This window comes from Lactuca saligna, chromosome 6, assembly GCF_052625555.1.
Source record: "Lactuca saligna cultivar CGN05327 chromosome 6, ASM5262555v1, whole genome shotgun sequence".
NCBI lineage: Eukaryota > Viridiplantae > Streptophyta > Magnoliopsida > Asterales > Asteraceae > Lactuca > Lactuca saligna.
Window position 1 is genome coordinate 11,176,757 of NC_136422.1, and position 17,162 is coordinate 11,193,918.

Consider the following 17,162-nt stretch of genomic DNA (forward strand, 5'->3'; position numbering starts at 1 on the left):
GACCCCTTGACCCTTATACACGATCAAGTTCCAGCTTATTACACCTTGGCCCTTCAAACTTGACTCAAACATGAGGAAATAGATAAATGATAATCTTAAAACGAATGTAACGAAACTAACCTCGATGACAGAATGGAAAATTCGAGACCAGACAGGAAAATCCCTGAACCATGGTATTTGGTCCGGTTCTCAAATCTATATTTACAGCTAAATCGGTTTCTAGTTTTTTGGTTATTGGTCCCGGCCTGAAACCAAACACATCCGTAAAAAGCACACTTCTTGTAGAACCAAACTGGAATCAAAACCGAAACCGGGAAGTTTTCATTCTATATTTGCCGATAAATTGGTTCTTGATTCTCGGTCCGGATCCCTAAGATTGAACCCATAATGCTCCTGGTAAAATGAACCTTAAGATTGAGCCTGTAACCTCCATGGTAAAAACAACGTTGTTGGTAGTCAAGTGCGCTAGCCAAATTGTTGCTTGATATCTGATGCCCCCAAATATAAGGACTAATTCGTAATTCCATTTCGTACCGAGAAGGATAGTCGGTCGTCTTCCCCAATCTGGTTTCTGATCCAGTCGTCCTAAAGTCCTTACAAACAGACAGATACGCAATCGGAAGTCTGTCTGTCCGAGATCAAAAGAAAATTTCAATTTAGTGAAAATGGCGGATCATAGTTTGGTTATAGAAGCAGGAGAACTGGAGAGTCCTCTTGTTCGTCGGTGCATCGAAGCGGCAACACAAAGCGCAGACGCCGTAGAGATGTGGCGGAGACAGCGTCGGACGCTCGAACGCTTGCCATCTCAACTCGCTGAAGCTTTACTCCACCGGCTTCTCAGCCGCCGCCTCCTATATCCATCTCTTCTCGAGTAAGTTTCTCGATCACTATGTAGCATTCTGCCCTCTAAGTGAAGTTAAGTAGGAATATAGTTATGCTGAAATCGTTATTTGATTTGGAGATATATGCGTAGTTAGAATCTTAGATCCACAATAGACTAATGATCCGTATAGTTTTAGTATGATATCTATTGATATTGTTGGAAGCAAGTTCTATTACATTGTATCTTTCGTAATACTGAAACGCCTGCACTTATTTACTCTAGTAAGTTGTTGAACATGGTAAGTCACGACGCATAAAGCCGATCTTTCTCCAGTGAGTGTAGCAAGATTATTACAGGAGATAATGCTTGATTTTGAGAGTGAAGGAGAGAATCAATGATGGCAAGTGCTAACAAGTCCTTCACTACTTGTTCTCTGTATTGTCTTTTGGTGCTCTTCATTCTCAAGTTTATGTTACTCGGAAGTCCAAACTCAAACCTATTGAACTTGTTGATTTGTGTCGTTTTCAATGTCTTGTGTAGAGTGTTCAAATACAATGTAGAGAAGGTTGATCTGAGAGGCGAAAGCTCTGTTGATGCAGAATGGATGGCATATCTTGGTGCCTTTCACTTCTTATACTCTTTAAATGTTTCCGAATGTCATAGAATCAACAGTTCTGCACTTTGGTCTCTCTCAGGTAATATGCAATATATGGTCTTTCTTTTGTTAATATTTTTCAAACCTGTTGTTTCATTAATACACTCTTTCATGTTTTGTATCTTGCTTCAGGTATGAATCATTTAAAGGAGGTGGATCTTTCTAGATGCTCTAAAGTCAATGATGCTGGCATTCAACATCTTATCTCTATTCGAACCATTGAAACGTTATGCATATCAGAAACAAGTGTCACCACAAATGGTGTTATACTTCTCTCATCACTCAAAAAATTATCCAAGTTGGAATTGGGAGGCTTGTTTATTACCGACACTGCCCTTGTATCTCTTCGGGTATTCTTTTCCTTTCTTCACTAAAAAAATTAACCAAATTGAAAGTTACCCTTTTAAGGTTTTGACGAATTATCATTGATCTTTTTAGGTTTTGACAAATTTACAACACCTTGATATATGGGGAAGTGATGTAACAAACGAAGGCGCATCTATTCTTGTCAAATTCCCAAATCTAAACTTTCTAAATCTCGCGTGGACAAAAGTGACAGTATTGCCAAATTTGCCCTCCATTACATGCCTAAACATGAGCAATTGTACTATACATTCCATCTTTAAAGGAGGATTCAATGACAATGACAATAAGGCGACATTAAAAAAGTTAATTCTTTCTGGAACTTCCTTTAAAGATGTTACAAAAGCCTTTTCATATTTCGATCCCATCTGTCTATCTTTTTTAGACTTATCAAACTCCTCTCTTCGTGACCTATCTTTTTTGCTATCCATGAAAGCCCTAGAAAATTTAGATCTGAGTGGGAACTTGATCGGGGATGATTCGGTTGAATTTATCACATCTGTAGGGGCAAATTTGGAAACTTTGAATCTTAGCAATACTAGAGTGACATCAGCGGGAGTTGGTATCCTAGCTGGACATGTTCCGAAACTTGAGACTGTATCATTGTCCTCCACAGCAATTGATGATCTTGCTATCTCATACATTGCCATGATACCTTCACTGAAAGCTATTGACATAAAGGCTACGTATGTGACAGGTGTCGACTCCTCATTGGAAGTTCTTGGAAACCTAAAGTATTTGGAAAGATTAAATCTTGAAGAAACCCCACTCAAGGATGAAGGAGTGGGCCCAATTTCAAACTTTAAAAAACTTAGCCATTTGTCTCTTAGAAGCAGTTTCTTGACAGATGTCTCGTTGCAGTATTTGACATCTGTCACAAAGTTAAAAACTCTGAGCATTCGAGATGCGATTTTAACAAATGCGGGAATTGACTGTTTTACCCCTCCACCATTTCTAAAATCGCTGGATTTGACCGGATGTTGGCTTTTGACCAAAGATGTTATATTTTCATTTGTTGGGAGGCATCCTGGAATTAAAATAAGGCATGAACTTGTGTGTGATTTTGAAGAAGCGAAACATACTTCACCTTTGCAAACAAGTGTGAGGAGAAGATTTTCATCATCACCACTTAAATATGAAGTGTCTGCCATTATAGGTATGATTTTGAAGTTGATATTGTAGACTTGGAAACTGTTGATTTTTATTTGTATATTTCTTTGTATGACAGATGAGAGGTTGAAATATAGCAGAGCAGAATTACTATCTATGCAGTTTGCATCCATGGGGATTGTTCCTCCCAGTGATTCAGGTATGTCGGTGGCACCCGAGTAGAAAAACATTATTGTATTTGTTGAAACAAAGAAAATCCTTCTTAACAAGTTTGTAAGAATAATAAGCATTTTTTGTCAAAAAAGCAAACAAATGCGAAGTATTATGTTATTATGAGTAGGTTGGTCTGTTGATTTTCATAGAAGACATTGAGGTATTGTTCTTTTAATTTTTTGATTGTTATTATTGATTGGTTGATGTGGATTGTGTTTCATATCTGACCATATATTATTTCCCAAGTTCAAAATTTTCTTAAAGGAGTTGGACATGTACAATATATATATATATATATATATATATATATATATATATATATATATATATATATATATATATATATATATATATATATCAAAGTTGTTGACTGATAGGTTTTTATTGAAAAATCTGTTATACCATGTCAAAAGCGTGATTATAGGCCTAAATGAATGATTTCTGTATGCTATTTAATCCTTTTTTAGCTACTATTTATGTATGTAATGTAAACTAAATAGCATATTGCATATTTATGTTTTATAATACTAACTTGTGGGTGAGCCCGTGGTGAACCACGGGTCACCTTTGTGGTAATGAGATGCGTTTTGTTTTATTCACAAAGGATGACGATGAGAAAAAGATGACAAAACGAAGCCCAAAACAAAAGCACAAATCGATAGACGGAAAAAGAACAAAATGAAGGTAAAAAAAATGGTCAAATGGATTGAAAGTGAGAAATATTAAAACACATGTGGCAAATTTGTAATGAAATATAAATAGTCAAACTATAGAAGTTTTTGTGGCAAAATGTTGAAACATACAAAATAATGGGACTTAACGTGGCAAATATTGGAAGACATGGGTCAATCTCCAATTAGAACATGTTAGGGACTAAATTGTTAAATTATACAAAGAATTGTGGCAAAATTTTGAAATATATAAAATATGGACTAAAATCGTCAAACTATAAAAAGTATTGTGTCAAAATCTTAAAACATAAAAAATATACTGTTACTAGTGACCATGTTGAGGCATCTTTAAAAGAATTGAGTTGTATTTTTATTCTTTGTAAAATAGAATTTTTAAAAGATATTTTAAAATTTGATTTAAATATTTAAGCAAAAATGTTAGGATCAACTGGAAATTGCCAAATCAAATCAGACTCATTTTTGAATTAAGGGATCTGGGTTAACATCGGTTAGGATGGACCTTCAAGCAAACGATTACTAATTATTAAGATTCTGAGAAAAATGAAGATGGAATAACTAATTACATGTTTAATTAGATATAAATTAATAAAATAAACAAAGATCCATGAAATTGTTTTCATAAACATTATGTCAAAAGAATAGCAAAATACAAAGAAAAGGACATGTTATTTAAATAGTAGGAAGGAAACCCTTTAACTTTAAGGAAAAGGGAAAAGCCCAAACTTCCCTTCACTTGTTATTAAGGCTCTTGTACATATCATCAATGGTACTCTGCCAACAAAGATCAGTCATATAATTAAATAACACTTTGTACCTTATACAATTAAAGTCCATCTCTTACGTACTTTACTTGAGCTGTCTATGTAGGCAGTAGTGAAATTTATATTTTAACCATAGTAGCAACATATTAACCGGTAGTAGCAAACATACTCTTATTTTTTTAGAATGTACTTTATTTATTACCATTAGTTTTACACATAACAGCAACACACTTTCATACTTTTACAGATAATATTATAATAAAGTTGTAAGTAAGCATGTCAAAAGTTTGAGGTTAGATATTGCCATTATTGAGGAACATTTAAGTAAGTTGTTATAGTATAAAGTATATTTATTATTGCCTAAATGGATACCTAGAATTGTTTAACATGTTATTTTACAGTCAAATTTTCTTCCAAAATCATTGCTTCTGAGAATAAACAATTACCTATACAATTAGTTAAAGTTATATCATGCTCTATAAGATGAAGAGTAACCTATATCATATTTTTATTCTATAATTAACTGAATGACTGACATCAGCAAATAATAAATTAAACACGTGTAGCTGTATGAGTGGTGATTTGTACACAATAATTTTTAGACATACATAATAATTTATGCTTTAGATGATTGTCCTGTACAATTGTATAAATCATAATTTGTTGTATAAGGTTAAAAGTGATTACATACCTGATAATATTTAAGCAACTGGGGACGTTTCTTCTTGAAAGTTGGGGTCAAAAGGTCACGATCCATGTCAAAAGGTACAGGCTCAAGGTGTACAGCCTTAATAAATTCAAACCCTTTTACCTGCAAAATTAAATAAAAATAGTAGTTTTTTTTTTTTTTTTTTTTTTTTTTTTTTTTTTTTTTTAATTAATAATTAATATATAAATAATGAAGCTTAAAATAAATAGAGTAGAGGACACTGGACAAGACAAACCTTTTTCTCTTTTCCAATTCTATTAAGCTCTCCCAGTACATAATCTTTAGCCTTGGGATTTCCACATAAAGAAGTAAAATCCTCTGATAAATTATTCCCAGACGCCCAGTTTTCAACAACATGTTTATTTGGGATTACAACAGCAACAAGATACGACTCAAAGCTATTCCCATACACCCATATCTGATTTTATATTATTAGAAACAAAAATGTGAATATAAACACGCAATTAAGTCGTATGATAATGATATAGTATAGCAAAATAAAAATAATAATAATAATAATAAAATACTTCATCAACAGCAGGAACAAGTCCATAAATGTTCTCCAAGTTTTCAACAGCCACATATTCTCCTTGTGACAGCTTAAAAATGTTTTTCTTGCGGTCGATTACTTTCATGCTTCCATCTGGTTGCCACTCACCAATATCACCTAAAACATGACATGCATGCTCAAATCAAATCACATGTTTTTTTTAGAGTTAATTAATCACACAATTGACAATAAATAGGATGTTAATATAAAGAATTGACCATATTTTCAACATTTATCACTAGATGACTATCTATTTTGCAAAACAAAGGTTTTATAATCAGGTAAATTACTTTTTTCTAACATCATATTTTATGATTTTTTTTTCTTGTGGCAATGGCCAGTTTTTCACAAAAAAAATAATATTCTTTCATGAAAAAAAATGTTATTTCACGAAAAACGGTTGTTAATTCATAAAATTACCTTTTCTGACATCATATTTCATGAAAAATGATCGTAACTTTTTGCAAAATTATTTTATATTTGAATGTAAGCAAAAATAGTTGCATTAAAATCTGTTAAGATGTTTGGCTTTTGGTCATTTTCGCAACAGAAATAAAAATTCACAAAATATGATGGTGGAGTGGAGACCAAAAAAAAAAAAAAGCAATTCTGCAATGTTTTTTGTAAAGAGAAATTAAATATCTGCCTACCATTTGTTACTACTTTTCCTCCTACCTTATCAAATGTTGACAAGTGGATTAAATGATTATTAATTTCATTAAATGTGTAATTAAAAGTGACACATGTCAACATTTGATACGGTAGAAGGAAAAGTAGGAACAAAATATATAGTTCTTTTGTGATAAATGTTTAAGGTAAGGTCATTTTGTATGATCAAGTACATTTTTGATTGGTCTCTAATCAAAGTAATATTAAATCTATACCTGTATGAAACCAGCCATCAATCAAGACCTCTTTTGTGAGGTCTTGACGTTTATGGTACCCCAAAAACAAAGTGTCTCCCCTTATGCATATCTCTCCACGTGGCGGCGTACTTGAAACAGCATCATAATTCATTTCAGGAACAGACTCCAAACGGGCATCCAGGTTTGGTACTGGCGGGCCCACCGTTCCCACCATGCTCATCTGATTTGGCAGCGACACAAATGATCCAGCACATGTTTCCGTCAATCCTACATGCCACCATTTCAACTGTCATCATTAATTACATGGATTGGATTGGATTATACTTGAATCATATTCATATAAACATACTAAACCAAAAGTCTATTTGTTTCTACCATATCCTTGTAGGACGTGGCAGCATGCAACCACTTTGAGAAAGCTTTCGACATGTGGCGCGAGTGGAGCAGCGCCAGATAGGATGATGCGGACCCTGCCACCTAGACTTTGCTTGACCTGTGGAAAATGAAATGAGGGAGATATATAATGAGAGTGGGCCCCACCATACGTTTGCATTGTATGTTAAGGAGTTTGATGTCTCGTGTGACCTTAGTGAAAACAAGTTTGTCACTTAATATAGATGCCTCTTCATGTTTGCTTCCGCCCTTCATGTTATGCAACTTACTGCATATCATCATTAATCCATGAAGATATTTATAACTTTTTTTTTTTTTTTTTGCGAAAAATAAAGAATTGTTTGTTGTTGGAAGACTCACTAAGAGTAGGCGAGATTAAACAGTTTATATTTGAAGTAACTCCCTGAAGAAACCTTATGCTGCAAACCTAATATTATAAAAGAAATCAGTTATGTGAAATTCAGTTCCCAAAAATAGAAATTTACAAATTAAGGGAAAATAAATACCTGAATAAATTCTCTCCAAGACTCGAGGAACAGCACAAAAAATAGTGGGTTTTAGCTCCCCAATGTCTTCAATCAGTAATTTAACATCCTGGATATATTTATAACCTGATGAATCTATTCTATATTTCTATTGAGATAGATATAAAAAGATCATTTTACTTACCCCTCTCCAAAATCCTATTGAAGCCCCATGATATATAAAACACTCTTCAATCACCCGATCAAATATATGCGCTAGAGGTAGAAATGAGAGATACACATCACTTGAAGTCAACTGTAACAATTCCCAAAGTCAAAATTTCAAAATCTTATATTTTTTCTTATCATCATAAACAGGTGTTGAATCCACTCACTGAAAGGGTATAGAGTAATATATAGAACTCACTGCTTCATTACAAGACTCTAGCAAACGCCGGACGCCAGCTGTCAGTGTGACTATGTTCTTATTGGAAATCAGAACACCCTTAGGATCACCTGTTGTTCCACTCGTGTACATGATTGTACAAATGTCATCTTTGTCCTTCGCTGACAGATCAAACTTTTTGTTTTCACCCTTCAACCCAATACGACATACACACAATAATCAGAAACAGTCTCACATAAACAGAAGGGAAAAAAAAAACTTACCAGTGACAAAAACTCATCCCATGAATGTATTGCCAAACCAAATTTACTGAATTGTTCCCTTTGTTCAGGAGTAAATTGTCCAAAGCTCACAATTGCTAGAGGAAGCACAGAAATATTAGTATATCTTACTAATGTTCCAAAAATAGACACTATAAGTAACTTACTTTTCAGATGTTCTCCAGCTTTCGGAAATGTTTTTAACAACTGTGAACCAACAAACAGATGTTACTGATAAGTTGATAAATCTTTTAAGATATATAGATTTTGTTTTCTACAGAGTATAACAACTTAATTTCTATAAAAAAATTCCCGAAAGAGTTGCTAACAGATGACCTCCTATGTAAATGTAATGAGAATCTTAATCAATGCAAATAATTACCTCGTTAATCTTTTTTTCTTCTACAAAAGCAATTGTAACCTCAGCATGACATATGATAAATTCAATTGCACCAGCACCTACATAAAAACAGATCATTTAAAATCTACATCACTTCGATCCTATAATACATATGTATGAAATAAAAGTAAAAAAGAAAGGGGTTGATAGGAATTAAAGATATATAAGAAGAACCATTGAAGTAGTTACCTAATGTATCATATAATGGTACACAGTACAAGCCATGAGCATTACATGCCTCCATGCTGATTATCCATTCTGTGCAATTGGCACCATAAATACCACACTTTCCTCCCTAACATCACCAATTAATGTTTGTAATTTGTAAGCAAGCATGAACATATAAGTAAACTGAATGAAATACAGATCCCAGAATGTGTTATAGAAACTATAATAGGAAGGTGAAGGTCACCTACTGGCTCAACTCCACAAGCACGTATAGCATTCCCAAGCTGTATCACTTTGTCATATACTTGTTTGTAAGTCAACCACACATACTTCCCATGCTGCCAATTGAAAGACAGAAATATAAAAATTAAAATCTCACACTCTGACAGATAGAGAACAGTATCATGATTACAGTTGAAGTGTTATACCTTTCCATTGACAAACTCACGGGTCCCAAGCATTTTGTTATCCGGATATTTCTCCACAGCAAGGCTGCAACATGTCCAAACAAACATTTTAAAAGATCCTAAAAGAAAGGGCATACAACTCTCATTATATGGTTGGCATATATACTATACAGAGTGTAGAAAAGGACTTGAACAAGCTATCTAGAATTCCAGTATTAATGCATGTTCACAACTTTCCTTGTTTCAATTAATCGGTTTGAAAGTGTATCAAGTCAAAACCTTAATATAGAGTCACAGATTAGTCATGCCAAGTTCAAGTAAATGCATATTAGAGCACTAATGTTGGAGAAAAAAGTTTTTGATACAAGAGCTCCAAATCCAATTTCAGATCACGAATGCCATATGATGTTCCAAGTTCTTTTACAAAATCGAAAGATATGTTGACGTTTCATATCATCTTATCTAGCTTTTGGATTCTCATAAATCGTACTTGCGAAATGCAATGCAAACATTAGGTTAGGAAGAATGAGGTTGTGCAAAAGATGCTTAGAACCATGGCCTATTTGCATTTGTGTCTACGGTTTGTCCAAAATTATTCATCTCCGGAATGAAATCTAGGTAATGTGCTTCGAAATTTTATTACTATGAAGCAAGTATATGATATCAATCGTAACGAACGACATGCACGATCACATTGATCCGTTTACGTTAATCGGAACGATACGCAGTTTTATCAAATACATAATTCAACGAAAAAGTGCAAATCTAAACAAACGCTCACCGGAAAATATCCCAACATGAATTCAAACCATCAATCGGAGGCGGAAAACCGTCTTTAGCGAACACACTACGGTAAACAGGTCCCATAGACGGCTTTCCATCTTTCGCCTCTTTCGCCGGCTCAACCTCTACTATAAATTTCTCCGGCTCCATTCTCTAATCGCGTATATGTACGCACAATTGAATATATAACAGCGACTTATTGGTGATCGGCGGCGGCGGAGGTAGTTAATGCAAGTAGGTTGTAGGTGGCGACGGGGGGAAGGAGGGTGACGGAGAGAGATTTTCTGATCATAACAAATTTCTCTCAGATAATTCTGATCGTAACAAACTTGTGACACTTGTCAAAATCCATGAAACTTTCCATTAATTAGTAATTACTAATTAGTTAATTCATAGAAAACTGGTGACATGTTAACTAATATCCACGAATCACATTTCTTAAAGAATGTTTTAATCATATTCTTAATTTCCTATACGAGTATATGGTATATTGTCAAAAGTTGTTTTTAATTCTTTGGTGATACAATTTATTTTACTCTAGTTTTTGAAATTGCATATCACAACCTTCCTAATTAAACCGAACAATTTACTTTTCTATAAGAAATATCGTAAAAACTTGCACAATTGTTGTACACGTATTCTTAATGCACTGTCTAAAATTCACGTTGTATTAGTATTTATGAATTGATGAGAAGAAAACGTAGGGTTTGTTGTCGTGGGGACATCAAATAGGATGGGGGTTATGCTAGATGATAATAAGGCCTGGCTCACAGTGATTTTGGAAAAAGAAAAATCAAGACTGGAGTTGTTTAGGACTGTTTGGTCTTGGTCTAATTTAGATCCATGGTATCAAGTCGGTCTCTGATGTACTGTACTGAATGGTCTTATTGCAATCTAAAGTTGGTCTAAAGACGGGTCGTTTCGGTTTTGAACCGGTCTAGAAACATAGTTAGAATTGGTCTAAGATGGTCTGAATCCACATACGTATCCGGATCTGGACCCAACTCAACGGTCACTTTTTGAATGTAACGACAATAAAACGGTTTTAGGTCCGTGTAGAGCGGTCTCTACAACTGTAAAGAGTATCTTCCCTACTATCCCCAAGGCGAAAATACCCCATTGATTGAATTTTTTTTTTTCACAATTTGGATTGGAGTTTCTTGAGTTTACGGATAAATGTCCATCAACTAAAGGTTGAGGTTCATGTCTTCGTTGTGGACAAAATGTATAGATTTAAGAGTAAAGTAGTGTGTGCAGGTGTAAGTAGTTCTAACAAATTATCAAGCAACAATGATGTTATCAAAATTGAATCTTCGTTTCATTGGGTTCTAACAAATTATCAAGCAACAATGATGTTATCAAAATTGAATCTTCGTTTCATTGGTTTTCTTTTCGTAACTCTAAGGCTAGGATCAATTGGGTTGTGTGGTAACAAAACCCAATCTTGCCTTAATTTGTGTTTGTAGCTAGGATCAATTGGGTTGAGTGGTTACAAAACCAAATACTGCCTTAATTTGTGTTTGTAGCTAGCTTCTTGTTAGTTTTGTTTTGATCTGTGTTTAATATATTCGGCTGCCGTTCAAAAAAAAAAAAAAAAAACGTGTTATCACTAACTTATTTTCCAACATCTAACATTGTCTTAATTAGTATTTGTGAAATATTTAAAACATTGACGGGTTTAAATACGTTAGATTTTTTTAGAACGACGACACACTCTCTAATATTCTTTTAAACTACATCATTGTTTATGACAATAACAATTATGTGACTTGAATTGTTAGATGCCCAATTAGAGGATAGTATTGATAAAATGACAACACTTATAAAATATATCGAAATTTTTTCATAAAATTTTCATGATTCATTCAACAATAAATACTTTTGTAAAGTTTAAAGGTGTAATTGAGAGTATAACTCATTAACTCCTATCTGTAAACTTATGGTTCAAAATGAAATTGAAATAAATAGAAATATAGAAAATTTTGAACATTATATTAAACAACTAGGTGAAAACCCGTGTAATACACGGGGCTGATTACTTAGATAAACAATAATACATAGTAAATGACTTAATATAAAAAATAAATAACAAAATTCAAATATATGTATATCAATAAAAACTAAGAACTAATATTCATATTGTTTGAAAGGGTTGACATTTTAGTGACAAACCTAATTATAAAACATTAAATTTTGGATGACTTGTTTGAAGGTACATTGCCAAATGATAGATTCCTAATTATAGTATTATACTTTGAAAGTACATTGTTATAATTTGGATAACCAAAAGTAAAAGATAACAATTACAACAATGTATTTTCAAAGTACAATGCTATAATTTTTTTAATTAGTTGCTATATTAATGTAAAAGCACTAAAATAAACAAATATTGAAACCTCTCTTTGACTTTTTATGTTATTATGTGCAACATTATGTAAAAAGCTTCAACATTTTGTCAATTTCTGCACTAGTTTTTGTGATCAAATATTGTGCTCAAATTGAGCTGAAGGACTGTCATCCTTTGTTAAGGTAGTCTAATTATCTTCCCATCTAACAAAATCTTATGTTCCAAGTGTAAGAATTGGTTATGCACAAAATAACAACATACTTTTCTAAATTCTAATAATTTTTTGTTAATCTTTTTTTCATGTGAAGCAATCACTTAATTATCAATAGTAAATGTTTGGCCTTCAATCATACTACCAAGCTTCTCATTTCCTTTATAACAAATAAATAAAAGTTTAAAAAATAAAAACTTTTTGTAAAAATATATGGTTAGGTTTTAGTAAATATTCATCAATTCTAGTAATCATCAATTTTAATGATAGGAGTTTAGAGGAAAAAAGAAGAATGGAAAATAGCTAAATGGTTACTATCTTAAACTCTAAATACATTAAACCGGATTTTTCGGCTTAACCCAATAAATCAAAAAGAAACAACCACTTGAAATCTCTGGTTACAATTTTGAGCTTACATATATGTATGTGATCAAGAACAGGAAGAGATGATGATACCTTTAGACGCCTTAAAGGTGTTCTTCACTTAATTGGTGTTGAATCTAAAGAACACATTAACAATTCGTAAACAATGTTTTAAAAGATTGATGACATTGCATTTGATCTAAATGGATGTAATCACATAATAAAAATCATCAACCAAAAAAAGATGACAGTTTTGCCCTTTGACAGAAATGATTAAACCGATAATTTAGAAGGAACAAAAAGTATTTTATTATTCTTTGAAAGTGAATTGCTATAATGGATGTAATAGCATTACAAAAATGATCAAGCTTATTTGTGTGTGTGCACTTACCGTAGCTTTCTGCTTAAATACATGAAAACCAAAAAAAAAAAATGATAATTTTAAATAGACATTTTAATCAGAAAAAAAGATGTGATGAAGGATACCCATTCAATGTTTATAAATTCTTGTTGACCCCTTTAGTGTTCACCAAAACATAGTTAATTCAAAATACCAGTTTCATGATCAAACTGCAGAGATTACATAGAGTTACTTTTACCCATTATATATCAGGTAAAAAAGATCATTCTTAATACTTACCATCCATTATGCGTGATATACCTTCATTATGTTATCCTATAACAACAATAACAATGTTAGTGTTGTGCTTGGTAGATGTAACCACATAATGTGCAACAAAATAAAAGAACACATATAAGTGAAGGAACCAACCTAATAATTAGCAAAAACATAAGAACCTGATAACCAGACTGATAATCAATAAACTCCATATCTATACAACTATCAATAAACTATCTATACAATTGTCAAAACAATAACTTATTTGTTAGATATAAAGAAAAAAAGCTTCATAAAGCCTTAAACTCCAAAGAACTGTTAGCTTTTTTCCCATGCTTTAACTGATTAAGGATTATACACCCTGAAAACCCAATTATCTTCATCACCAAAATAATTGATGCTGGAACCTAAGAAAACGATTGAACAATTTCTGAATCTGATAAGCTCATATCTCAATCATTACTATCATTTAGACCCTGGAAATCAATATATACAATTAAATAGTTTCTAAATCAGTAAAAAACGAAAATAAAAATCATTATTCATAATAAAAATCAAAATGGAGTCAAAGATCCAGATTCATACCTCATATAAGCCCATAGTTAAAATTAATACCCTCAAACCACTATTAACCGGATCTCAAGGAAGATAACCCAAATCTCCATGAAGATTAAAAGGTTTTGTTGATCGACAAAAGTTAACATAAGATTGTTGGCAGCGATGAATACCATCCAAAACCCTAAACTTTTGTCGAGAGAAAAGTATAAAGAGACCTTTCTGGAATGAATCTGCTGATTTCTTATAAAAAAATAAGGAGGTGGAATGAGTGGATTGCGATGAAGTTTGTTGCGATCTTGTTAATCAACGATTCAAACATGAAAAAATCTCGGTGATTAGTTGTGGATTTCTCGGATCGAGGAATGCTTGCTGATTTCTTTAGATACCATCTATGATCATGAAGAGTGAAAATCAGAAAGCAAATCATCGGATGAACTAATTTGCAGAAAATTAGGAACTTTGTTAATAATCAAAGAGTATAAAAGAGAAAAGGGCGATGTTTGATTAGTCATTACGATTTTGTTGATCGATGGGAGCTATGTCGCCGGTAACGGAAGATGAAAAGCAGCGATGATTACCATCCAAAACCCTAAACTATTTTTGGTTTCGATCTTGTTGATCAACAATTCTAACATCAAAAAACTTGGGTGATTAATTTCTGATTTAGGGATATCTACCTTTTTAGGATTTCAAAATTTGAATCCAAAATCTAATTTAGGAAGTAATAAGAGATATCAGAGATATGAGAGATTCGGTCAATGGGGAATGAAGAAGCAGAAATGTTATTTGGATTGTATGACATTTACGTAAATATAGATGAATAAAATGAGCGGGAAAATTCTATTTTGGGGGTCTTATAGATTGACACGTGGCAGAGTTCTACTTATTTATTAGAATTAGGATTTTATAATATATATGTTAATAAATACTCCACTTGAGATGCAAGTTATGAATCACGAGCATGTGTCTCGAAGCAACCGACTTATCAAACTAGTTATTCTTCAAGATCACTCGGTTTAATGAGTATTTACACTTCTCATATTTCATGATTTTATGAATTGATTGTGGGATACTCTTACATTATAATATTTTGAAAACAAGTTTTGTAATAATAGTTGGTTTGAAAATGTTCTAAAAATTTTAAATTTGACATGATTTTTATGGATGTTACTTGAGTTTTCTTTCTTTATAAGGAAGTGAGTGACACTCATTTTATTTAAGGAAGAACTTTAGAGTAATTAGTTTAGAGAGAGAATTATTGAAATCCTAATTTTACTCTTTCTAAAAACTAATGAGAGCTTAAACAATTTATTTACTCTTGTGTTCTTCATGTTTATAATTCTGACATGATTCACTAAATCTTATCAATTTCGCATATATCATCATGATTAACACCACTATAAATACCACTAGTTATGAAAAATAATAATTAAAAATAATTATTATATTATTTTAATTAAAAATATAAATAGTTATATAATTAATAATTCAAATAATAGTACTTAAACTATTTTTATAATAATACTAATAAAAAGTTGATTTATTTTATAAAAATAGTTTCATAGGTAATTTTTTTAATGCATATAAATACTAATACTAATACTAATAATATAATAATTAGCTGAGTTGAACTATTTGGTTGATAATTATAATATTTTAGTTATAAAAGTTAATAGTTATTTAATTACAAATATAAATAACAATAATTGAGTTATTTTTATAATATTACCAATAAAAATTATTTATTTTCTAAAAAGAACATTTACGTTTGTAATGTATTATTATTAATTATAAGTAATAACAAAATACTATAATAAAATAGAAAGTTAAATAATTTTATATATATATATATATATATATATATATATATATATATATATATATATATATATATATATATATATATATATATAGTTATAATAACAGAAATAACTATTGGTTAATTACTAATGCTAATAATAATAATTGAATTATTTTTATAATATTACTAATAAAAAAGTTAGTTTATTTTCTAAAAGATCATTTCCGTCAGAAATCTATCGGATCACCGATGTAATACAGACGGATAGCCCAAATCATTAATTTGGTTTAAAATCTATCAATATTCAATCTATAGTTACTAACGGATTTCCTATAGAAGTTATTTTCATCGCTATAGTGTTAGTTCCGTCACTAATTTCCAATAGAAAATTTTTGTCACTAGTTTCCGTAGGAATTCATATAGCTTTTTAGTAGTGGGTAGACAGATACACAATATTGACTGCTTAGATACCCTATTATAAATTTATATTCACATGAACATCTTTTCACATTAATCTCCAAATATTATTAAAAAAAAAACATTTAATTCACCAATGAAGTAATCAGGGCCATTGATTGTATTTCAATCATATGTTTCTTACCGTTAGATTAAATTGCTTGTATCATCTTCTCCAAATATAATTCAAACATAATTACAGTTAATTAAAGAATCTTTAAATTCAGCAATTATGTTATCAATCGAAACATATCATTCTATTTATATAAAATATATTAGTTTCTCTAATTAATATTGTTTTTAATTTAACTCCCTTATTTATAGTTTTTTGCTTCAAAATACAAACCCGTTTAGCTTTTTTTTTTTTTTTTTTTTTTTTTGAAATAACTCATTAAATGAGCATACTAATAATTCAGTTATTAACCTATAACATCTAATCCAAGCCCATTAAATGAGCAAAATATTTGAGAGTCAAAATTAAAGTAAATATTATTCATAATTTCTCTCTTAATATATCGCATGTAAAATGAATCAATTTGAGATAATAGTTTGAATTTTAAAAATAATTAAATAAGTAAGTCAATTAATTTGAAATTTCAATCAATATAACCGATATTTTTTTTTTCAGATGAATAGTCGAAAATCTCCAAGGCGATATCTTAGGATCCTAATTTTTTTGGAAGTTAATGATTTATTTATTCAAAAACACCCTATATATGATTACATTGAAGTTGTTATTATTTGGATTATGGATTGAGCCCAACAATTTATAGCGTTCTTCTTT

At 31.3% G+C, this 17,162-nt stretch overlaps 2 protein-coding genes across 3 annotated transcripts; one reads left to right on the forward strand and one right to left on the reverse strand.

The window, feature by feature from the left end:
• Positions 1-440: 440 nt before the first annotated feature.
• Positions 441-3,315, forward strand: LOC145001482 (Leucine-rich repeat (LRR) family protein). 2 transcript variants are annotated; one of them, XM_078960855.1, is made up of 5 exons: positions 441-871; positions 1,364-1,518; positions 1,611-1,828; positions 1,917-2,997; positions 3,070-3,315. In XM_078960855.1, the coding sequence occupies exons 1-5, from the start codon at positions 666-668 to the stop codon at positions 3,171-3,173; spliced, it is 1,764 nt and encodes a 587-aa protein (XP_078816981.1). In that variant the 5' UTR covers positions 441-665; the 3' UTR covers positions 3,174-3,315. The 2 variants fall into 2 exon arrangements, with proteins under 2 accessions (XP_078816981.1, XP_078816982.1); XM_078960856.1 differs by having other exon boundaries at positions 797-871; positions 1,106-1,518.
• A 1,124-nt stretch (positions 3,316-4,439) lies between these two features.
• LOC145001645 (long chain acyl-CoA synthetase 4-like) lies at positions 4,440-10,367 on the reverse strand. Its single transcript, XM_078961001.1, has 18 exons — positions 10,022-10,367; positions 9,262-9,325; positions 9,082-9,171; positions 8,855-8,960; positions 8,648-8,724; positions 8,433-8,472; positions 8,269-8,363; positions 8,027-8,194; positions 7,805-7,915; positions 7,642-7,729; positions 7,496-7,562; positions 7,328-7,403; positions 7,118-7,235; positions 6,761-7,009; positions 5,854-5,993; positions 5,562-5,744; positions 5,309-5,428; positions 4,440-4,627 (listed from the first exon to the last, which is right to left on the reverse strand). Exons 1-18 carry the CDS (start codon positions 10,171-10,173, stop codon positions 4,586-4,588), a joined length of 1,986 nt encoding a protein of 661 aa, XP_078817127.1. The 5' UTR covers positions 10,174-10,367; the 3' UTR covers positions 4,440-4,585.
• Between the last annotated feature and the right edge of the window lie 6,795 nt (positions 10,368-17,162).